General features: G+C 44.8%; 1 protein-coding gene across 3 annotated transcripts in view; it reads right to left on the bottom strand.

Moving 5' to 3' along the window:
- NMNAT2 (nicotinamide nucleotide adenylyltransferase 2) overlaps window positions 1-24,445 on the bottom strand; it is a 75,896-nt gene that overhangs the window by 39,127 nt on the left and 12,324 nt on the right. Inside the window, exon 1 of one of the 3 annotated variants that reach the window (XM_045028908.1) lies at window positions 8,464-8,636. The exons of the other annotated variants lie outside the window; for them this stretch is intronic. Coding sequence (XP_044884843.1) covers window positions 8,464-8,497 — 34 coding nt within the window. The 5' untranslated portion in view covers window positions 8,498-8,636. Of the gene's footprint in view, window positions 1-8,463; window positions 8,637-24,445 lie in introns of those variants that run through there. 3 annotated transcript variants of the gene reach the window in all.

The raw sequence follows: 24,445 nt of genomic DNA, 5'->3' as shown, positions 1-24,445 counted from the left end.
ACCCATCTATGAAATGCAGCCCCCTCTGGGGTGAAATGCAGCAGCTGTTGAAAGTACATTTCAACATAGCACAACACTTTTGGACAGGAAATGAAGAAGAATACCAGATTAAACAAACTGCAGAGCATATTTTGGTAAACTCGATACAATTACTGCAACTGGAATTTAGCCAGGAAGCTAGGGCTAAAACCTCTCCTCTTTCAAAAGCACTCTAGGCTTTTTAGTGAGCACACATGGCAGTATTGCCAACTGCAAGTGTTCAAAAATCACGAGACTGGCTTAAAAATCATGAGATTTTAAAAAATAATATATTTGGGGCTTTTTTTTCTTGGCCCTCTTGTCTCTGAGCCTTTAGGGTGCACTTGGGTTACATTTTCCAGCTTTTCTGTGCAACCATGACAGCTAGAAACTTGTTTTTATTTTAAATGAAAATTGAGATTCACACAAACTAACATGACTCCAGAAGCTGGGGCTTGAATAAAAATGACAAATATGATGAGACTTGCAATAAAAATGATGAAAGTTGGCAACACAGAGTGGTCAGGATTTTGGTTTTATGTCTCATCCTATAAACACCCCCTCCAGCAGCACAGCACTCTAGTGCCACTCTAGGGACATGGGGTCAGTGCTAACCCTGAGACAATAGTGCTTCCATCTGAATCACCAACATAAGCCTCCTGCAGAACTGGTTTTTCCCTTCCAAGTACTTACCAGGCCTCCCACCCTTCTTAGGGCCTGATCCAAAGCACATTGAAATCAATGGGATCCCTCCCTTATTTGTGAGATCTGGTGTTATTGCATCCCTAGGAGGGATAGTTGCATGCAGTGAATTACTCCATGGCCGTGAAATTGACAACAAACATAGCCACTATGTTTTGGGCCTTTCTGTCCATGTTCCCTCTACTGGCTCTGCAGTGGCTGCTGTTTAATGAAGTACACTGACGTCAGTTGCTGATGCACTGACAGCAATGTTTTGGCAGGATAAGCTGCTACACAAATTTATTATTGTTAAGCAAAGGCAATTATGTTTGCACTTTACCACCAAAAGAAATAATAAAAAACAAGAGAAAAGAAATCAGAGAAAACTTGTAGAGCTGAATAGAAGAGGAAGGGACCAGATCCTCTGTTGATTTAATCTGGCATAGCTCCAAGCTAAAGGAGCTGTATTAATATACACCAACTGAGACTCTGGTGGCAAGTCTTTAAGATGCTATTTCAAGTAACAAAAATGACTTCTCATTGTCCCCCTGCTGTTGGAAAATTAACTACAATATTGTGTATGCTCTGCTGTTTTCCGCCGTTTATTCTGTTTGGATTCTAGCTGTCACATGTCTTAGTAAGTGGGTAGCTTCGCACTATAGACAGCGTACCTAGTTGTGCACCTATGAACTCTGAAGCTGTTGTTAGGAAGCCAGAGTTGCACTACTGAGAGCAATTGTCAGCTCTGGAGCCTGCCCTATTCAGGCAGTTTGGATTAGGTTGGGAATAATTGAGAATATTTTGCAATCTGGTGGTGGGGACAGATGGGGAATCATAGAAGTTAGGAATAGACAAGCACTAGTTAGGTCTAGCTCAGTGGTTTGAGCCTTGGCCTGCTAAACCCAGGCTTGTGAGTTCAATTCTTAAGGGGGCCACTTAGGGATCTGAGGCAAAAATCAGTATTTGCTTCTGCTAGTGAAGGTAGGTGGCTGGACTCAATGACTTTTCAGGGTCCCTTCCAGTTCTATGAGATAGATAGGTCCTCAGGTGCATTCCCAAACAATCCAGGAGTGTTCCCTATGTATATTGTCTACTGTGTGGTCTCACCTAGTTTGTAAAAGACCAATGTACAGCTTGTTAAAGTTAAAAATAGGAACAATATTAATAAACATATTTTTTACAGCTTTTGACCCGCTATTGGGGTGTCAAAATGTAGAATTTTTGTTGAAGAGGGGGAAATGTAATAAAATTGTTAGTCGATACTTTTCCTATTGTTTAACTAGATCTAGGTCCAAAGGATGCAATTTTCCCTGCTCCCTTTGGCTCTTTGTCTATACCCTAATACAGCCCCTGCTCAGGTAGTTCTTCTTGATACCCTAAATTGTCTCTCTGGATTTCATCACATTCCTTCCAGTGATACCCCATGTGTCTCACTAAATCATCTCTCCTTTCTTGGGGTTTTTGCATCCTTGAATATTTGCAGACTGTGATAATGTATCCCCACTATAGTGGTTATTTAGCCAAAATCTGCATAATGAGTTCTTTTGATTTGCCCGTATAAAGTCAGCCCTTCCAGCCTGCTCCTCATTTGTGGAGCTTTTCTCTGAACTGCCTCCATTGTGTCTATCTTTTTGCTAATGAGGTGTCCAGAATGAATACAGCATTTCTGATGCAATTGCATTCAGTTCATGTAATGTGGAACTATTACTTGCCTGGCTCTGCTCTGTGATGTCTCCGCATTAAACACAAAATTACACTGGCTTTGGTTGCCACCATATCATGTCACCTTTGATATTCACTGTCCCCTACTGTGGCGCTTTCAGCATTACTGTTTCTTATTGAATGTGTGTGTTTGGTATTTTTTTTTTCCTTGATACATTAACTTCAATTTTTCCAAGGCAAATCTTATGTTGTGATTTTCCTGCCCATGTGTCTGATTTCTCTTGAGAGCTGTGTATTTGTCTGTCCTCCATACTATTTGCAACTCCTCCCAAGTTAGTATCGTCTGTGGATTTCATTAACATGCTCTTCCCCGCCCCGCTCTCCAGATCATTAATGTCTTGAACCTGCAGCTGTTAGGGAGTTGTAGCAGGGTTGGGAGGGAGAAGGGTTGATGGGCTGGTATGTCTTTAGTAGGGGGAGAAAGAATTGGGAGGGAAGGGTTGACAGGGGAAGGGAATTAGAAAGGTGATGTGGCCTTTGATGATTCCATTCTCAGTGGGAATCTGGTAGGCCCTGCATTGCAGAAGCCACATCATTTCTCCTCAGGAGGGCACTTGTCTTGAGGCTGTTCCTAGAATTCCTGGGGAGAGGTCACAGGATGCTCGGGGGTGGAGGGAAGGGTACAGAATATGAGCACGAGCTCTATTCCTTCACAGAACTTCGTGTCAGAGACTCGGCCCTTCGTCGGGGGAGAGGCCAAGATCTATGACTGGATGAAAATTAACACCTGCAAGTGCTCCTTGAATATACAGGCACCTGCGTTAGCCTCCGCTGTTTCTGTGCAGCTGTGGCCGGGATTAGAGAGCTGCTTTTGGCAGCTCACCACAGACATCCCTGGTCTGCAGCTATTCCATTTTCAAGGATTGGGGTGACGAGGGCAGTCGCTGGTCAGAACTGAGAGCAAGCAGAGTCTAACAGGTTCAGTGATCCCATGCAAGAGCCAAATTAAGATCTTGGCATCAGCAGCCTGTTCCGCTCCCTCTGCAACTTCAGATGCCATTGCGCTTGAAATCCTGGGTCCTAAAGGGTTAATTTCAGGGGATTAATTTTTAATCAACTTCATCTTTTCTTTTCAGCTTCTGGATTGTTTGTTTCTGGGAGCTGAATGCTGCCCAGGGAGTCTAGAGTCAGGAGCCATGTGGAAATGTGTCTACCCTCTCCGGATCTAGTAGGGTCCTAGGTACTGGTGGTCCAGTTTACGCACAGGTCTGCCTGTCTTGAGGTGATTAGGAGATAGCCATATCTTTTGTCCTACTGCAAATGTAGGGCCCACCTGCTGGTGATGGTCAGCATGTTTGTATGCTGTCTTGGCCACATCTAGGTTTTGTTTCAACTCATCTTGTGTTTGAAGGATTTGACAAACCAGGTCTGAGGCTGGGGGAACTGGGGCTGCTATGGGCAGTGCAGGGTGGAAATGCAGATAGAAGCCCTAATTTACAAAAAAAGAAAACCCGAACCAAACTGAACCAAACCAAAAAACTCCAGGCTCACTTTAGTGGAGGTGAGATCTGCATTGTTTTCCGTTAATTCTGCATATGGAATCAGTGAGGCCCAGTCATTTTGGTGGTAGTTTGTGAAGCATCACAGGTATTGTTCTAACACCTGGTTTACTCTCTCTGATTGACCATCAGTTTGTGGTTGGCAGGCAGCTGATGCATGGAGATCCACCTCCTCCTACAGGTGGAACATTCCTGCCAAAACTGAGATACGAACTGGGATCCCCGGTTTGAAGTGATGTGGTCTGGGAGGCCATGAAAATGGAACACGTATGTGATGAGGAGATGAGCAGTGTCCTCAGAGGTAGGGAGATGTATGCAGGGAATGAAGTGCGCCATTTCATCAGTTGATCCATTATGGTCAGTGTGGCATAGCATCCCTCAGATGCTGGTTATTCAACAATGAAGTCCATTGTAATATTACCCTAAGGCCTCGAGCAGGGTGGGTCTCAATGGGCATTAATATTCCAAAGGGTTTAGTTCAGGGCACTTTGGTACAGCCACAGGTGTCACAAGGCCTGAGGCATGAACATCGGAATGCAGTTTTGGCCCCCAGGATGGTGGATGTCCCATGCGAATGATCTTTGCCTTGCCAAAATGCCCAGCCCAAGGGCTGTCACGACAAATGCATACAGCGTCCAAATGGGGGTGGCCCCCAGGGATGCAGATATGCCTGTGAACAAGGAGGAGTCCATCCTTTTGTTGGAATTTACTCTGGCTTTGGAAATTAGGAGTGTCTGGGTGAAGGGGTTATTTGGTGGGCCAGAATGTATTGTCATGAACAAATCAGGTAGCAGTGATCCTCCGCAGGAGTGATGTGGTTTCAGGAGAGAATCACAGAAATGGCAAGGACCTCGAGAAGTCACTAAGTCCAGCCCTCTGCGCTGTGGCAGGACCAAGTAAACCTAGACCATTCTGGACAAGTGTTTGTCCAACTTGTTTTTAAAAGCTTCCAATGATGGGGGCTCTATGACGTCCCTACGAAGCCTATTCCAGAGCTTAACTACCCTGATAGAAAGTTTTTCCTAATATCTAACCTAAATCTCTCTTGCTACACATTAAGCCCATTACTACTACATTCAGAGGACATGGAGAACAATTGGTCACCATCCTTTAAATAACAGACCTTACTATATTGAAAGACTGTTAACAAGACCACCCTCAATCTTCTTTTCTCAAGACTAAACACACCCAGTTTTTTTCCCCCTTCTCCCATAGGTCAAGGTTTTCTAAACTTTTTATCATTTTTGTTGCTTTCCTCTGGGCTCTTTCCAATTTGTCCATGTATTTCCTAAACTGTGGTGCCTATAACTAGACACAATACCCCAACAGCCAAATAGAGCAGGACAATTAGCTCCTGTGTCTTACATACAACACTCCTGTTAATACACTCCGGACCCATATTAGCATTTTTTGCAGCTGCATCACATTGACAATTTATTCAGTTTGTGGTCCACTCTAACCACCAGATCCTTTTCAGCAGTACTGTCACCAAACCGGTTATTCCCCGTTTTGTAGCTGTGCATTTGATTTTTCCTTCCTAAGTGAAGTACTTTGCCCTCTGTTTATTGAATTTCATCTTATTGAATTCAGACCAATTCTCCAATTTGTCAAGGTCATTTTGAATTTTAAACCTGTCCTCCAAAGTGCTAGCAGCCCCTCCCAGCTTGGTGTCGTCTGTAAATTTCATAAGCATGCTCTCTACTCCACTATTCAAGTCATCAATGAAAATGTTATATAGTACTGGATCCAGGACTGACCCCTGCAGGACCCCATTAGAGACACCCTCCCAATTTAACAGCAAACCATTGATAACTACACTTTGAGCATGGTTTTTCAACCAATTGTGCACCCCCTTATGGTAATTTCATGTAGACCACATTTCCCTAGTTTGCTTATGAGAATTGCATGAGGAACTGTGTCAAAAGCCTTGCTAAAATCAAGGTATATGAGGTCTACTGATTCCCCTCTATCCGCTAGGTCAGTAATCCTATCAAAGAAGGAAATTAAGTTGGTTTGGCATGATTTGTTCTTGACAAGTCCATGCTGACTGTTACTTTCCACCCTATTATCCTCCAGGAGCTTACAAACTGATTGTTTAATAATTTGCTCCAGTATCTTTCCAGGTATTGAAATTAGGCTGACTGGCCTATAATTCCCTGGGTCCTCCTTGTTCCCCTTTTTAAAGATAGGTACTGTGTTTGCCCTTCTCCAGTCTTCTAGGACCTCTTCCATCCTCCAGGAGTTCTCAAAGATAATTGCTTCAGCTCAATCCTTACATACCCTAGGATGAATTTCATACGGCTCTACCTGCTTGAATACATCTAACTTGTATAAATATTCTTTAACCTGCTCTTTCCCTATTTTGGCTTGTGTTTCTTCCCCTGGGTGTTAACCTGATACCCAACACAATTAATATTATCATTAACCTTTTTCGTGTAGGCTGAAGCAAAATAGGCATTAAACACCTCAGCTTTCTTGATGTTATCAGTTATTAGCTCTCCTTCCCTGCTAAGCAGAGGACCTACACTTTTCTTTGTCTTTCTCTTGCTCCTAATATATTTAAAGAACCTCTTCTTATTGCTTTTATGTCCTTTGCCAGGTCTAACTCATTTTGTGCCTTAGCCTTTCTGATTTTGTCCCTACATGCTTGTGCTGTTCTTCTGTACTCCTCCTTATCAATTTGGCCATGTTTCCACTTCCTGTAGCATTCCTTTTTGATTTTCAGGTCATTAAAGAGCTCCTAATGGAGCAATATTGGCCTCATATTATTCTTCCTATCTTTCCTTTGCATCAGAATAGTTTGCAGTTGTGCCTTTAATATTGTCTCCTCGAGGAACTGCCTGAATTAATTTTTCCCATAAATTTTCTTCCCACGCGCCCTTATCTACCAGTTCTCTAGGTTTGCTGAAATCTGATTTTTAAAGTCCATTATCCTTATTCTCCTTCCTTTCCTTAGAATCATGAATCTATCATTTCATGATCATTGTCACCCAAATTACCTTTCATATTCAAATTCACTATCAATTCCTCCCTGTCGGTCAGAATCAAGTCTAAAATGGCTGTCCCCCTGTTTACTTCCTCCACTTTCTGGAACAATTTTTTTTTCTCTGATACCTTCTAAGGTTTTATTGGAAATTTTGTGTTTTGCTGCATTACTTTCCCAACAGATGTCTAGTTAGTCCCCCATTACTACCAGGTCCTGTGCTTAAGATATTTCTGTTGCTTGTTTTAGAAATGCTTCATCCACCTCCTCTTCCTGATTTGGTGGTCTACAGTAGTCCCCCACCATGACATCGCCCCTATTTTTTAAGCCTTTTATCTTTACCCAGAGACTTTCAGCTGGTCGGTCTGCCTCCCCCCTCCTTCTGTATGTCAGAACAAGTGTGTATATCTTTTATGTATAATGCAACCCATCCTCCCTTTTTCCCTGCCTGTCTGTTCTGAACAAGCTATACCCCTCTACACCAATATTCCAGTCAAAAGACTTATCCCACCAAATCTCTGTGATGCCAATTAAATCATAGTTTACCTTATGTACTAGTACTTCCAGTTCTTCCTGGTTTTTTTCCCATACTATCTGCATTTGTGTACAGACAGCTAAATGTTGATTGGATTCCCCCATTGATTTTCCTCCTTGTTGCTCCTTGGATCCTATTGTAATTTTCCATGTCCCCCTGCAACAGGATGCAGGGAGGCTCTTCCAGTCCCTTAGGATCACTGGCATATTCCCTTTTGTGGGACAGAGCATCTGTCTTCCCATTGTGGGTCCCATTGTAGCAGTCTAATAAAAATACCCTGGGTTCTGAAGGTGACGTGGGCCCGTGGGGCTGCAGAAGATGTTCCCACCTGCAGTCCCCCGATCTGTTCTCACCGTGTGTGGTTTTCCACCCAAAGCTGGTCCATTGTGGCCTGTTAGTGAGTGACTTGCTCCTGGAGGTGCAGCATCCCCTGGGGCACCTGTGGGTTCCATACCTGTTTCAGGTAGGATGAGTCTAGAAGGAGACTAAAGCAGTCTGAGCAAACTGTAATGCCCAATAGCTGAGGCAGTCTCGGGGGCAATCCAGAGCAATAGTCAAGTGTGCGTGGGTGGTTGGGTAGCCAGGAGGTGGATTGGTATCAGGTGGTCCGAGATCTTGCGGGGGTTTGTAGCCGGCAGATCCAATCCAGGGGGCTGGATCAGCGAGTTAGGGAGGCAAGGTCTGGTGATGTGGCAAGGTGGTTTAGGCAACAATCAGCAGGCAATGGCCTATTGCTCAAACAGCTTCCTCTGCCTGTTGGGGCCTTTATATAGTCCAGGTGTCCAATGAGAGTGCTGCCTGCCCAGCTAATCAGGTGCCTGGGTCGTGGCTGCTGTGGGTCTGTAGGCCTTTAGCGTTAAGGCTGTTGATCAGGGGTGGTGGGTGGGTCAGTGCACTGCAGTGGCTAAGGATGTGGTCTAGGGAAGGCCTGGGTTCAACATGGGGGTCCTGACAGTGGGGGGTTAAGAGGAAGAGCAGAGGTTGGGAAGTGGATTACGGTTTTATATTCCATTGGGGAGACTTACCACAGAGAGAGCCAAGGCAGGGCATGTTCCCCATGTGGGGTCTGGCTTCAGAAAGGTCTGGAATAAGGTCCCTTTAAAAGGCCAGGACACAAGGCAGCAAGAGTTCCTGCCATTGCCGCCTCCCCTTCGGCTGGTAGGGTAAAGGGGATCCCTGTCTGTATAGGAGCATCACAGTTGTCTCTTCCCTGCACGCTGTGGCCTCTTGCAATGTCACACCAACAGCAGGGCCAGAAGGCCGGCCATCCTGTGCCAGGAGCACGGGGCTCTCTGGCTTAAACTAAAGGAGAGGCTCCATTTGAGGACAGCCCAGCAGTGCTGGTTCCACCCAGCAGAGGGCAGTAGTAAGCATACACACCCCAGCTGGTTTGTAAGGCTGGGAACAACGATACACCAAGGACGGCCCTGCAGCAGCAGAGTGGGGGGAAAGCAACCACTTGATTTAAGAGGGGCTTCAAAAACTGGATGCTGCTGGGGGCTAAGCTGTGGCTGTTTTCCTCCAGGCAATGGAGTGAATCAGTTCTCAAAAGGCTGGTGGAAAAGCCCTGGCTCTTCTGTGAACATTGCTGTAGTTTTCTTGTTGTGCTCAGATCCTGGCTATAAAAAGAATGACGGGCTTTGTAGGTTATCAAGTTATATTTTGTGTCTGTGAAGGTTGGTTGGAGCCATTGTCGATGTCCTGATAATCCCCGCGGGTGAGGTGGAGAAAAGCCCTGTTAGCAAAGCAGGCTAGTTACAATGGGCTGAGTCGGATTAGTTTCTCCAGCTAGGGACAGGCTGTGGGGTGGATGGCAGGAGAAGGGAATCGAGCATCTGGAGGGTGGTGCTGAAGGAAAGCTCAGCTGGAGAGCCAGGCATTGCAGAGCTGCTGCAAACCCTCTCATTTCACTACAACTCTGTTCCCTGTAACTCCTGTGGTGTGTGTTGTTATGAGCAGGGATGGGGGGAGGGGTGAATGCCAGAGCTCCTAGGGCACCTTCTGGGAGACTCTGCAAGCCCATGGGAAGGCCATTGTTTTGGGTGAATTTCATTATTTATCTATATTCCGTAGCACCTAGAGGCCCCAGTTAAGTAAGATAAAGGCCCCATTATACAGGGTGCTGTCTACAAGGCCAGTCAGAGACCATCCTCACCCCAAGGGGTTTACACAGTCTAAGGCTTTCCATAGATTTCACTGGGCTCTGGATCAGCCCCCAAGCAGACACCACAGGCAAAGTGGGGTGGGTGGGTGGGGGGGAGAAAGGCAGTATTATTATCCCAATTTTACAGATGGGGGAATTGAGGCACAGAGAGATGCAGGGGCTCTTCCATAGTCACCCAGGGAGTCTTTCCAGAGGAAGAAAAGAATGTCCTTTGTTTCCTTATAAGTGCAGGGTGAGACTTCAGGGGCAAAAGTGTATTTTTGATGCTACTGACCAGCTCTGTACATCAGAGATAATGCTACTGATCTCCATATAGTGCGTTGGGCTCTAAAGATTTGTCGAGTTGAGGCCAGGAGGGACCACTGTGATCATCAACTCTGGACAGCTGTATAGCACAGGCTGGAGGAGTCCCCCAAAAGCAGATCTTTTAGAAAAATATCCAAGCTTGATTTAAACATGGTCAGTGCTGGAGAATCCACCATGACTCTTGATAAATTGTTCCAGTGGTTAATTACTCTCACCGTTAAATATGTACATCTTATTTCCAGTCTGAATGTGTCTGGCTTCAGCTTCCAGCCATTGGATCATGTTACACTTTTCTCTGTTAGATGGAAGAGCCCATTATTCAATACTGGCTGCCCATACAGGTATTTATAGATGCAAAGTGCCACATAAGATGGTGGTGGTATTATTATTTATTATTATTATTTTATTTTATTTGTTTTATTATTGGAGGGGAAAATCAGTCTGCTGAGCTGCAGCTCTAACCATCGTCTTACTGCCACTCAAGCACCAAATAACAATCCAAGTTAAAGCATGAAACCTGCGTCTCAGGGAGCTTTTTTGATTAAACTTTTTTTCCTTATAAAATGTCTTGCTCTTTCTTTCCATTTAAAAGTGTCCGTCCTTATTAGATGCTGGACTCACTTTATGGGCTATTGATGGAGAAGAGCTTTTCCTTCTAATAACTGTCTGGGCTGATGCCTGTCTGTGCTCTTAAAAAAAATCTGTATTTGCCTTTCCCTCTTTGCTCTTTTCTCTTTTGTAACAGGGAGAGAAGGAATTGGTGGCTTCTTTTCCGAACGCGCCACTTTTGCCTTTGCTAATAATGGCTTTTCCGTCATTGCCTTTAAAATAATCAGTCAAATGAAGAAGAGGGGGAAAAAACCATTCTTCTGAACCTGCAATTTTCTGAGCTCAACTGCGCACCCCAGCCCCCGCCGCACATCCCTAGAGGGTAAAGAGACTCAAACCATCCCCACATGCAAAGCTGAGTAGGTGGGGGAGGCATCACAATGCAAGGCTGAGGCTAGAGATCAATTGCGGCGGAGGTGATGTCTTGAAAAATGTATGAGAGAGGAGAAGGGAACTGCTGTGCTGAGCAGAGTCTGGGAATGAATTCGCTCTCGAGCAGGGGATGGAGATGGAGATAAAATGAGCTGTGCTCTGCTGCATCTGGGTTTTCATTCACTGATATACTGGGGGGCAGATGGGGAGAGAAAGGGGTTGATTCTTCTCTCATGCTGGCATAAATCAGGAGAAACTCCACTGAAGTCAATGGGGCGACGCCAGTGTAAGTGAGAGCAGAATCAGGCCCTGAGCGAGGAAATTAGGACTCAGTTTGGGTACCCGCCCTTTTGGATGAGATTCGACATTCAGAACAGAATCTGCACCTGTCGCAGTTCATGCACTGGAGTGGGCCTTCAGTTTGCCAAAGCCAATGGGAAGGCTCTGGTGGCCTTCAATGGGCTCTGGATCAGCTTTTGAGCTCTAGAGCCTGCATTTGTTGTATTCCCCGGTAGCTCTAGAGTCAGGGCGAGAATTAATGGCAAAGAACCTGCTTTCTTGCTTGCACAGTGCAGGCTTCTGTTTAATTAGGGTGAAATGCTCTGGAATAAAATTTCCCTTGGAAACAAGAGCTTAAATTAAGGGGAGCGGAGGAGAAACTGCTTGTGAATTTCAAACCACATGAGCTTTGGAGCAAAACCTAACTTCATCCTCTCATCCTTAGAGAAGTGGGAGAGAGAAGAGGAAACAAGAGGCAATGGGGTTGGGAAAAGTTGGTGATTTTGGGGAAGGGTGTGGGAGAACCAAACACCCCGGAACACAAATAGTTAGACACCAGCTGAGGATCTGGACCAATCAGCATAGTTTTATTGACTTTAATGGAGCTACCCTGGTTTATGCAAGCTGAGCATTTGCTCCTATGAGATCATCAGTTTATTTCTAAGTTACTTGTTTGATAATCATCACAGGGGTAGCCGTGTTAGTCTGGATCTGTAAAAGCAGCAAAGAGTCTTGTGGCACCTTATAGACTAACAGACGTTTTGGAGCATGAGCTTTCATGAGTGAATACCCACTTCGTCAGATGCATGTAGTGGAAATTTCCTGGGGCAGGTATATATAAGCAAGCAAGAAGCAGGCTAGAGATAACGAGGTTAGTTCAATCAGGGAGGATGAGGCCCTCTTCTAGTAGCTGAGGTGTGAAAACCAAGAGAAGAGAAACTGGTTTTGTAGTTGGCAAGCCATTCACAGTCTTTGTTTAATCCTGAGCTGATGGTGTCAAATTTGCAGATGAACTGAAGCTCAGCAGTTTCTCTTTGAAGTCTGGTCCTGAAGTTTTTTTGCTGCAGGATGGCCACTTTAAGATCTGCTATTGTGTGGCCAGGGAGGTTGAAGTGTTCTCCTACAGGTTTTTGTATATTGCCATTCCTAATATCTGATTTGTGTCCATTTATCCTTTTCCATAGAGACTGTCCAGTTTGGCCGATGTACATAGCAGAGGGGCATTGCTGGCATATGATGGCATATATTACATTGGTGGATGTGCAGGTGAATGAACCGGTGATGGTGTGGCTGATCAGGTTAGGTCCTGTGTTAGGTCAAACCTCGATGCCAACTCTGCCCACATATCTACACCAGCAACACCATCACAGGACCTAACCAGATCAGCCACACCATCACTGCTGAGCTTCAGTTCATCTGCAAATTTGACACCATCAGCTCAGGATTAAACAAAGACTGTGACTGGCTTGCCAACTACAAAACCAGTTTCTCCTCTCTTGGTTTTCACACCTCAACTACTAGAAGAGGGTCTCATCCTCCCTGATTGAACTAACCTCGTTATCTCTAGCCTGCTTCTTGCTTGCTTATATATACCTGCCCCGGGAAATTTCCACTACATGCATCCGACGAAGTGGGTATTCACCCACGAAAGCTCATGCTCCAAAACGTCTGTTAGTCTATAAGGTGCCACAAGACTCTTTGCTGCTTTTGTTTGATAATGTTTATCCTGCTGCATTCCTTAGTATAAATTATCCTCCGCTCAGCCACAGCTGGGAGATGCGTCACCAGCCCTCTGCACTGAAGTCGGAGAGACACACACCTTGTATCATTGCTGTCCTGATCTTAAACCTAGGTAAGCCTGACAAGGTAAACCTCTTCCTCTGCCCCTCTTCATAATGCCCGTGTGGGCTGCAGTCTGCTGCCTCCTTTCTGTGCTTGACGTTGATCCATAGCACTGACCTGATGCCTTGTAGTGGGGGACTGGGAACAAGGACTCTGAGGTTCTGTCCTGCTCTTCCACTGACTTGTTGTGTGACCTGGGCAAAGTCATGTGCCTCATGCTGTTTCCTGTGGGGTAATACTATTGCGTCCCTGTTTACTGGGAGCTTCTTAAATCTAGCTACCGAGACTCTCTGGTGATAAACAAAACTAGGAGCTGTATTGAGCCTGTCTGCCCTGCATGGATATTTATCCAGCACAGACTATTCTCCTGAAGTTGGTCCCACAATTCAAAAGGTTCGGCGTAAAACCTAGAATGGATTCTCTGGGGACAGGCTTTTTTCTACTATCCTTTTCTATAGTGTCTTTCGTAGAAACCAGTGATACTCAGACTGAGGCTCAGGAGCTGCAAGTGGCTCTTTCATGTGTCTCCTGTGGCTCTTTGGAACACATAATATTAAAACTTAACTATTAAATGACTTAATTATTAACCAATCTAAGTTATTAACCAATCAGGATGATTTTACTAGGTTACTAACCAATTGTTGTTGATTAAATAATAATACTTGGTCAGTCATTTTGCTGTGAAAACGAAACAATGAATTCACACTACTGTGGCTTTTTTGGGTAATGTTGACTGCTAATTTGGCTTCTGAACCACTGAGTCTGAGTATCACTGATATAAACAATTTCTCAGGACACCTTACAACATGGGTGGGCAAACTTTTTGGCCCAAGGGCCGCATCTGGATATGGAAATTGTATGGCAGGCCATGAATGCTCACAAAATTGAGGGTTGGGGTGCGGGACTGGGAGTGAGGGCTCCGGCTGGTGGTGTGGGCTCTGGGGTGGGGGTGGAGATGAAGGGCTGGAGGTGAAGGAGGGTGCTTCGGGCTGGGACCGAGGGGTTCGGAGGGAGGGAAAGGGGATCAGGGCTGGGGCAGTGGGTTGGAGCGCAGAAGGGGGTCAGAGGTGCAGGCTCAGGGTGGCGCTTAACCTCAAAGAAGCAGCGGCATATCCCCCTTCCGGCTCCTATGCAGAGATTCAGCCAGGTAGCTCTGTGCCCTACCCTGTCTGCAGGAGCTGCTCGTGCAGCTCCCATTGGCCATGGTTTCCAGCCAATAGGAGTTGTGGGGGTGGCACTTGGAGCAGCGGCAGCGTGCAGAGCCTCTTGGCTGCCCCTGCACGTAGAAGCCAGAGGGGGGACATGCTGCTGCTTCCAGGAGCCATGCAGAGCCATGTTATGCATGGAGTGGGGCAAGCCCCCAACCCTGCTCCCTGTCTGGAGCACCGGAGCAGTGCAAGCCCCGGACCCAACTCCTGGGCAGGAGCTCGAGGGCCGGATTAAAACGTCTGAAGGGCCGGATGCAGCTCCCGGGCCATAATTTGCCCACCCCTGCCTTACAGCCTTAGGCAGAAGACTGTGTGATATAAATTACAGAAAACTGCTATAGTAAAGATTTGCTAGTGAAGATAAATTAAAGCACTGTGTCATAAAGCTGGAAATCAAGCAAGAGAAAAATTAAGAGGAGAAAAGATAAGTTTTCAGATAAGATTTGAAATGAGGTGGAAATTTACAGGAAGATTGCAGCACCGTATTCACAGTAGTTTAAGCACACACAAAAGTAGGGCTCAGAACTTTCAAACTTGAGTGCCTAAACTTAAGCACTTAAATATGTGGTCTGATTTTCAGAAGTATTGAAATGGGACTGCAATAGAAATCGCCAGTATTGAACACAAATGAAAATCAGGTCACTAAAGTGCCTATTGTGGATTCAGATTGCTTAACTAGCCCCCATCACAATTCAATTAAAAAAATGAAATTCCCAAGCAAAAACTTCATTAACTTTAGCATCATTTAATTGTTTCCCACTTAACAAATCAACAAGGGAAGAAGGTAAGCTTATGGTTAAAGAAAATTTAACAAAGAATTAGAAATACTAATTTCATTTTGTCTATGCACAGTCTCATGAATTTATATTACTCAATTTACAAACTAACTCTTAAAAATGGTATCAGAACTCATCCTAAAAAAAGCACCGTTCCACATTTTCCTAAGTGACTAGTGATTTTGGGTTGCTACAGTTGTTGGGTGGATAACTTTGACGTACAATAAACTAACAGATTTTAAGACGTCAAGGGACCATTTAGTGTGACCTCCTGTATAACACAGGCCATATAATCTCGCCTGGTGATTCCTGCAGCTGTCCATATCTTGAAGACATCTGATTCTGATAGGGTGAGTGCTCAGAGCTTTCTAAACATCAGGGCCCTTTGAAGGGTGTCAAGTTGAGCTCCCCAAAACAGGCACCACTAGTCATTTTTTAAAATCTTGCCCATTAGAAACAAACTTTTCACCTCCCATGAATATATTCAAGTGAAGGTTTAGCACTGCCCAGAAATGCAAGAAAACATTTGTGATGCATTTAAGTCGAACTAGAAAGTTATTCACAACTTTCTGTAGGCATGACATGACATCTTTGGTAGCATAAATCATTTCAAATCTTGTTAATACTTAATTGTCCTCTCTGCTTCCACAGAACGCTACACTATTATGAAGATGCACACAGTATTGTTCTGTGCTTGCTTGTAAAAATTGCTCATTCACTTTTTAAATTGGACATGATTATTTATAGAGTTCTGTGCTGCTCTAAAAAAACATATAAAAAGATAAGATCCGTGCTTCAAACAGCTTGCAATTTAATAAATACAGATCATGGGAAATAAATGCAAGAAGATGCAGGATATCGACACTGAGAAAAGCCAGTTATTGGATTATAAATCTATGGAAGATTAACATTGAGGATGACACTACAATATTCTTGGTTCTGTCTATGGCCTGCAACAAGTCACTTTGCCTTTCTGTGCTTGTTACTCCTCTCACCCTTTGTCTGTCTTGCCAGTTTAGAATGTAAGCTCTTGGGGACAAGAACTGTTTCTTAGTATATGTCTGTACAGCTCCTGGCACGCCATGCCCCCAGACTTAGTTGGGGCCTCTAAGTGCCGTTGCAATATCATATAATTATACTACAACACAGAAGTGCCAAGTGAAGGTTTTCTAATCTTCCATGTATCAATCAAACATCATTTCCAAACGTCTGCATGTTTCAATTCTTTAACTGTAAAGCTTTTTCACTGCTGCTTTTGTACGTGGGCACTAATTTAGTAAATTTAACAGAAAGTCAACAGCGTTGTTGGGTTGGGTTATTTATAGACTGGCAGCAGTTTGACTGCATGAGGAAGGGCCATCTGTGGAGATAAACACTGGAAAGCTTCACTAAAAAAGAAGTGGGCGATAAGGAGATATTTGAAGGGAGAGATGGGACTGACCCAGATGTCAAACCATTACTAACTCTGAGGGAAGTTTGGATTCAGACCCAGATTTGGATCTAAATTTCATAACTTGAGCCCATCTCTAATGTCTCTTCAGGACTGCAGTTGTCACCTGGGTTCACCGCATGGTCAAGGCTTTAGCATGACATGGGGACAAGGTTAACTCCTGTTTATGCTGCAAGACAGAAATTGCTTTGACTATGTTGGGTCAGTTGGGTTATAACTGTGAGTCTCTCCAAGATGGTTGAATTTATACTGTGGGTGGGTCCCAACACAAAGTTCCAAGCATGGTGGGTATTTCTGGTACCATGTGCTGAGTAACAACATGAGAGGACTCCGTCTTCTAAAACTAAACTAGCTCTTTACCGAGAGAGGGAGAAGCTGCAATTGCAGCCAACATTCCAGCCACATGTACACAGACTGTCTTCTTGGTGCTTTCTCCAAAATCTTCCTTCCTGCAACTCATGCTACTCCCTCTAAGTTCAATGCAGATGGCCTCGGCAGGGACCTTGAAAGATGGTGTGAAGCCTTGAGTGGGAGAATTGTACAGGGTGAGTGTGGTACTGATGAGGAAGCTAGGAATCTCAGGTTTCAGTTAAATGCTATGATTGAACTATTACAGGAGGAATGTAATGGACTAAATGGGATTTACTTTCTCACTCAGAGTTCCCAAAGTATCTCCTTGTCTCTCTAGCCTTCTTCCACTTGCCTCTGTACTTCCAGTTAGACACATGCAGTGTCCACAACATGGCACTGTACCATGGGGAATCAAGTGTAAGAACCTACAGTTACTCAACACTTCCTGTCAGTTCTCCATCAGTGGTTCGATGGCATCTGTGAAATTGGCAAATGGCCTCTCCTGAATTGTTTTCTTTCTCTAGGAATTGCACATGGGCTGTGATGCTCCTGCACAGAAAAATGTGTCTCTTTTCCAAAGTAAATTGTTCTTAAAGCTCCAAATGGTTTTTTTCTACATAAATAAATAAAATAACAGCAATAAACCTTGCCAAGGTGTGCAATAGCCTATTGGGGAAAGCATTCAGCCTTCTGCCTCATAGCGCTCCTAAGGTATGCACCAGTGCCCCCATAATGCACACCCTGGTGTGATTTAGTGCTTAAGTAAGTGCTAATTCATTGGTGGGGGACATGTCGCAGAGCTGGCTAACCAAACACATTGGCCTTCTGTGCTGTGCTTCAGCCTCAAGGTGTTGATGGAGAAGTGTGACAGCGATGCCCAGAGTTTCTTGGATTGATTAAATCCTGATTCCATCTGAAGTGACAGATCACCTTTTGGCAATGATCATGAGTCACCAGCCACTGTTAAGAAATTCAGAGCTTTTAACCCAAACCACTGTCCGCTAATAGTGCAGAGCCTTCAACCTGCACATGATGAGATTCCACAACTCCTTAACCCGCAGCTTTCAGCTCAGCCCCTGCCTCTGCAGAAATCTGAATAGTTTAGGTCCTGAAGCCCTTGGGTAAAAGCCTATATTAGAAAATGCCAAAAACATCTGTGCATGTCCCCTTCCTGGGAAAGCGCCATCTGTGCTCTATGCCGCTCCAGAGAATGACCCGTGACATCTTTGTCCCTCTCCTCTTCCTGGGATGGAGCTAATCCACCTGCTGCCATCCCACCCCAGGCTGCAATGCTATCAGCTGCTTTAGAGGAAGAAGCAAGAAATTCCACAGTAGACAGTTACAGGATAACCTGCCCCTGGAAAGCTTCCTCCTAAACCCCACTAGATAGAGGCTGGTTTATGCTCTGAAGCAAGAGTTTTTACATCGTTTCCAAAACTCTTGTTTAGTTTCTTTACATATTTGCTGGGCTAGCTGTGGATATTTCTGTCTAATCCTATTCTGAAGCCTGCTAATCTTGTGGCCTTAATGATACCATATGGCAATGGGTTCCACAGACTAATTGTGCATTGCTTTAAAAGGCAGTTTTAGGAAAACAATCCACTGACTGACATCTATTCCTGGAAGGTCAGCACAAGGCCCCATGGTCTGGAACCTAGACCTGTAGAGATAGCAGCCTGGATCTGCCACCCGGCAGCAGCTGTAACCACCTTGTGCTCCACTTCCCAGGACCTGCTGTGGATACAGACCCTGGGAAGTTCCGTCTCAGGGGTTTGTCAGACAGCAGCCCCATGGTTCCTGATTGGCTCCCTGCCCTATACAAACCCAAGGGTCGTTCCAAGAAGTGTCCAGGCATCAGGGTGGATCTTCTGTGGCTTGCCATGACTGTTCCTGCTCTTGAATTCCCAGTTTGACCTCAGCTTGATTTGAACTTCAGTGTCTGGCCTGGGACATCACTATGAACTCCTCTACTATTTCCAGGCTCAGGTTAGCCCTTGCTCTGACCTTTGGCCCTGACTGCCCTTGTTGAGACCTGACAGGCCTGCTCCTGCTCCTAACAAATCCCCATGAGGCCCCTCAGATTATATAACCCCGAGAGGTAAATTCTTCACTTATACTGGTGTTTCTCCAGTTCACCTTTACCTTCTTCTACTTAAAATGAATGCTGTTTATTTTTGCCACTTTTATTTCTAGCAAGATCACTGTGAGGAAAGACTGATCACAGGACACACTGCAGGGTTATAAAAGATAAGTGATCATTTAATGCAATCTAGATAAATAAAGTTTCCTGCTTCCCAGATTGGAAAGTACTGGTTACTTATGCATTTATTTTCAGTGGTTCACACTGAATAAGTTTAATCATCAGTGTTTCAACTCCTCTGGCATTTCTCCAGTCACATACAATTTACATGATTGAAATCAGACATTTTTGTGTTTAGTTTTCAAGGCCTGATTTCAAATATTATTTGCTTTTGGGGGGGGTTTCAGGCACTTTGAAAACTGATACACACTCCCAGCATTTATTCTTTACATAGGAATGTTTCTAGTTTGATTGGATTTATGAAATATCCTGCTGATGGAGGTAAAACTAAGATGCACTCAACACAGCGTTGTTCATTTAAAAGATACTGTTAGGTCAAACTTGACCTAAAATGTAGGTTTTGTATAATAAAAACAAGAATCATTTACAAAGACTGAGACCAATAGAAAATGTTTCCATTATTTAAACTTGTTTCCATAGGCAGGGTTTTCTTTAAAATAAATAAATAAGTCCCTGCATTGTTTACAACCAAAACATTACATCGTTATGCCAATACATGGGAACCTGTAAGTAAAAATGACCAAGAATTGGCTCTAAACAAAAGTAAAATTAATTAATCCGGTGGAACTACAACTCTGTAATTCTTCAGATCCCTATATGAGAAAGAGAGAACCCACTCAATGAACATACCGAGCTTCCCAACACCCCCACCACCCACCATTTGGTTCTAAGAACGTTTCACTGTATAGATCACCACTGGTGGTCTATGGAACATTCTTTTACAACTCTGGACCCAAGACTATTTTGACTTTGAAAGAAGTGACAACGTCAAATAAACTGTGCAAGCAGTGAGGCGTGAACGTGATTTTTTTAAAATATTTTTTCAGCATCTGTTATCCTAGGTATTTTTTGTAATACAGATAACTTGTTTGTCTACGAATGTATTCTTTTTTAACCTGACATCTTCTCTTGAGTGGGGTTTAGCTGCAGTGAGTGTCTTGGGAAAGTTTGACCTCAGATAAAGAGAAGAGTTACTAGTGGAATAGCTGGTCCCAGGCAAAGAGACTTGCAAAGTGCTGCAAATATCAGAGTGGGCCCCAGGAGAAGTAAGAATGCTGGAGGGTTTCAGTCTTAGTTAAAATAAGTTACACCGAGGATTGTGAAATAGACATTGCGTTATGTACAGACAGTGTGGTCTAGCAGAGAGATCTAGATTCTATTTCTGGCCCTGGCCCTGCCACTGACCTGCTGTGTGACCTTGGCCAGGCCATTTCACCTCTCTATGCCTCTATTTACACTCCCACCTTCTGACTGTCTTGTCTAGGTAAACACTGTAAGATCTTCAGGGCAGAATCTCTCTCTTATAACGTGTCTGACCAGTGCAAGCTCCATGGGGCTCTAGCTCAGTACTAAGCTTTACAATATTACAATCGGATCACAATACACAGTCAGTGTTGCATACCCCCTTCTCCCTTTGATCAAGAGCTAGGAGAGAGAAATTACACAGGGCTAGATTGTGACATTGAACTCATATGCTTTATAAAAATATGCTTATAAATATAATGTAACTGGAATATGCTTCATGCAACAGGTCTCCTGTAAGGTATTATTGCAAAACTTATAATCCTCTGAGTGTGCTCATCCTATTTGTTTGCATGTATTATTTCTATGTCTGGAGTTAGGGTTCAGCCCCACTACCACTTCTGAGGGGGGCTAGGCTCTCCTCATCTGTAAAAATACCTACCACCCAAGGTGTTGGAAGGCTTAATTCAATAATAAAGATAGTCGTGGTAGCATCTATGTCTGGTCAGTAGAGGACAGTCTGCCACTCAGAGGGAATGTGCTCTCTGTTTCCCACTTAACCCACAAAATGCTTATTGCAAACTAGATTTCACCTCTGTATGTCTTTTCTTTCTTGTCTGATTTCCAAGGAGGGTTAGGAAGGCAGCAGCTGCCTGGGTCTGGGCTGTGTCTACACTGCAAGTTAAGTTGTGACCATAGCATGAGTAGGCAGACCCATGCCAGCTTTGATGTAACTAGCCCAGGTGTCAATAGTACTATAATGTGCTAGTCACCTGAGTACAAGCCTGCTGAGGCACCAGGCAGGGTATATACTAGGACTGGTAGATCACTCTAAGGCCCATGCTGCTGTGTCTATGCTATTATTGTTACCCATGCTAGCTAGATTAAAGTTAGCTTGGATATGCTACAATTATACCTTCACTTGCAGTGTCGACATACCCTAAAATGAAAATCTGATATGGGCTTAAATGAGCTCATTAGTACAGGACACTGGTGATGCTCTGACAACATCTAAAAGCAAGCCACGCTATAGTAGGATGCAATCAAAGCAGCACAACTTGAAAACAGACCTGCAATGAATCATTTGGATGTTAACACTGCAGATTATGTGGGTTGAAACATTACTCTATAAATACTATACAGAAGAACAGATTCTTAGCTGGTGTAAATCTGCATAACTCTGTCGTCTTCAGTGGAGCTACACCTATTTACACCAGTTAAGGATCCAGCCCAGAATCTGCATCATGTGGCTACATTTTATTTCAGTTAGACTCTAAATATCAGTGGCAAAAACAAGCTATTTGGCAAACAGAGAAGAATGTATTCCAGCTATTTCACAGCTCCCTTTTGAAAAGATTCTTACTGCCTTGGCTCCACAAATGTATTTAAATGGTAAGTATTTAAAAAGAAAACCTGCTGTATGAGCATTTTCCTTTTCCTCCCTCTGGAGTAGCCTGTTTTGCATTACATCAAAAGTCAAACCACATGACTGAAATGGGACAGCATCCTGGCCTGATAGCCCAGAAGAGGCCGTGATGCACAACTCAGCCAATATCAGGCTTGTCAAATGGTGTAACATTTTTTTCTTAAATCCGTCCTTTTTCTCTGGCCTAATTTCCCTTTTTAAGCATTTCTAGTTGTTTTAATTTTTGAGCCATTGTATCTTACCAAGGGGAGCACTTTGTATCTTCTGGCATCTGTGATATTATTCCTTTAGGCAGATACACAGCTTGAGCACAGGAGTCTGAGAAGCAATGGATTTACAGTCCCAGGCCCGTGGCCATGGCAAAGGAGTGCACCGGACAGCTTGTGCCAGTGGGGTGGTGTTCAAAGCCAATCTTGGGTTGGCTATGTGCCAGGCTAGTGCCCCAAAGACACCCAACAGGCCAGCATTGTAGCTGGAGTACAAGGCAGCCCTGGCTGTGCTCCCTCTGCCAGCTGCAGGCATGGGACTGGAAGAGGAGAAGCTTGCTGCACTGGTTCTGCACACCCGAGTGAGCCTCCTGGGTCAGCTTTAGTACTGCTTTGCATCCTCTGTATGGGCAGCCACAGCGCAGGGGAGAATCTGTGACCAAGATCATAATGTGTGCGTCAAGGCGATTTCAGTCGACATTGCTTTGGCTGGAGGGAGCTGGCGAAGAAAGGAACAATAGCTGCAAGCCCCAGTACTGGCAGGAAAATGGGGCTGATTTAAGACTAAAACAGGCGATTAAAAGACTAAAACAAAAACAACACATCTTGTATGTTTGCGGCAATGAGCAGGAAAATGTATTATGCATTTTAATCCTAGATACTGATAAAAACGAAAACACCAATGAAACTAAATGTACACTTGCTGTGCTCAGTCCTGGAAGAGCAGTGGAGGCTCCTGGCACATGGGGCTGGCTCTAGCTCCCTGCTCTGGGGACTGCAACCCAGTGAAGAGGGTCAGAGCGTCACTCATGTTTGGCCCGTCCACCCCTCCATTGTGAAAGGGGCCAATGGGCCAAATTTCAATGAATGGCACTGCGGCCGAGCGTGTGGGGCTGCAGCGCCACTCCGCTTTGGCCCAGTGGCTCCTTCATCAAGGGGATGCTGAGCCAAACCTTAGTGGCACTGTGATCTGGCCCGCCAGGTCGCAATGCCACTTGGCTTGGGAGCCTTCTCAAATGCGGGGGTGGGGGAGCAGGACAAACTACCCTGTCAATGGTATGCACTGTACGTAACGTGCATACAGCTGCAGGCAATCTGCCTGTGCCAATGTGGATTTGAAAACATATCACCTTGACTTTGAAGGGCCACATTTTAGCTCCTCCTATGTGTGTGAGTCGTCCTACTGGAATCCATGGGACTGCTTACGTAAGGGAGGTGAGTGCAATTGAACCACAGTGGCTTCTACTTCCCAGATTGCCATATGGTAGCCCTGTCATCTTCTATACTTCAATTATTTGTATTACAGCAGCACCTCAGAGGCCCACCTGGGGCTCTGGGCTCCATTGAGCCAGGCATTGTACAGACACAACTATCCCTGCACTGAAGAGCTCACCATGTAAATAGCCAAGGCTAGCAGAGGAAAGAGCAATCAGGTGCCTTGCCCAAGGTCATGCAGTAAGTCAGTGGCTGAGCTGGGAATAGAACGTCTTTCTCATGACTCACAGTTTAGTGATCTAGCCATAGACCCCACTGCCTCTCCTCACTTCCACCTGCTACCCATTGAGTCAATGTTGAAACTTGAGATGTCACTACGGTGACACACTGGAGACTTGCAGGCCTGTCACCACAACCCTGTCTCCTCTAATGGGACAGTTCAGCAAACACCAGCTTTCTTTAAGAATCTATCCCCAGCACCTGCTTTCCTCAGAAGAGACTGTTGACAACATCTTTGCACCGAGGAAGGCAGCTGGAGGCAAAGATTTTCCTTTCAGACTCAGACCCAGCTGCAAGATCTTGGAAACAAAGCTGGTTTCTTATGCATTTCTCCTGATGCTAAGGCACAGTAAAATGGGCTCTCCTCAGGGAGGTCTTGAGCTCAATTAGGGCTGTTGGATTTCCTTCCCAAGCGTACATGGCTGTGATTCAGATGCTGAGCAATTCCTGACACTCTTCCCCTGGGAAGGAAGAATCCGTTTGTATGCAAAGGGAAGTTCCTCCTCGTTTGGATTTTCCTTTTGCCAGCCTCTCTCTCAAACCAGAAAGCAGCATGAATCTCACTGCACTCCTATACTGGGGTGAACTCCTGGGCGTCGCTCATGGTAGCATCCTCCAATGACAAAATGCATTGGTGTCTTAGGATTGTTCTGCCATGGGGACCAAAAGATAAAACTGTATCAATGAATGTTGTGCTCAGACCCATTGCAGGAAACCAGCCCCTACTGGAAAGAGGGAAAACACAGGTGAGCACCAGCCAAATCACTGAATCACATAATCTCCCAGGGAGCTGACTTAAGACCAATAGTTTTAATAGCGCTGCTGCTTAAAGGGGATTGGAATTCTGCCTTGGGCCTGATTTTTCAGAGGTACTGAGCACATGCAGGAGTTCTGGGGGCTGATAACGCCCCTGAAAATCAGGCTCCTAATCGGGAGGATGCCTTTGGATGCTGAAGTGGACC

The sequence above is a fragment of the Mauremys mutica genome, chromosome 8, assembly GCF_020497125.1.
Source record: "Mauremys mutica isolate MM-2020 ecotype Southern chromosome 8, ASM2049712v1, whole genome shotgun sequence".
Taxonomy (NCBI): domain Eukaryota; kingdom Metazoa; phylum Chordata; order Testudines; family Geoemydidae; genus Mauremys; species Mauremys mutica.
The sequence above is the reverse complement of the archived record's forward strand: the minus strand, read 5'-3'. Positions and strand labels throughout refer to the sequence as shown.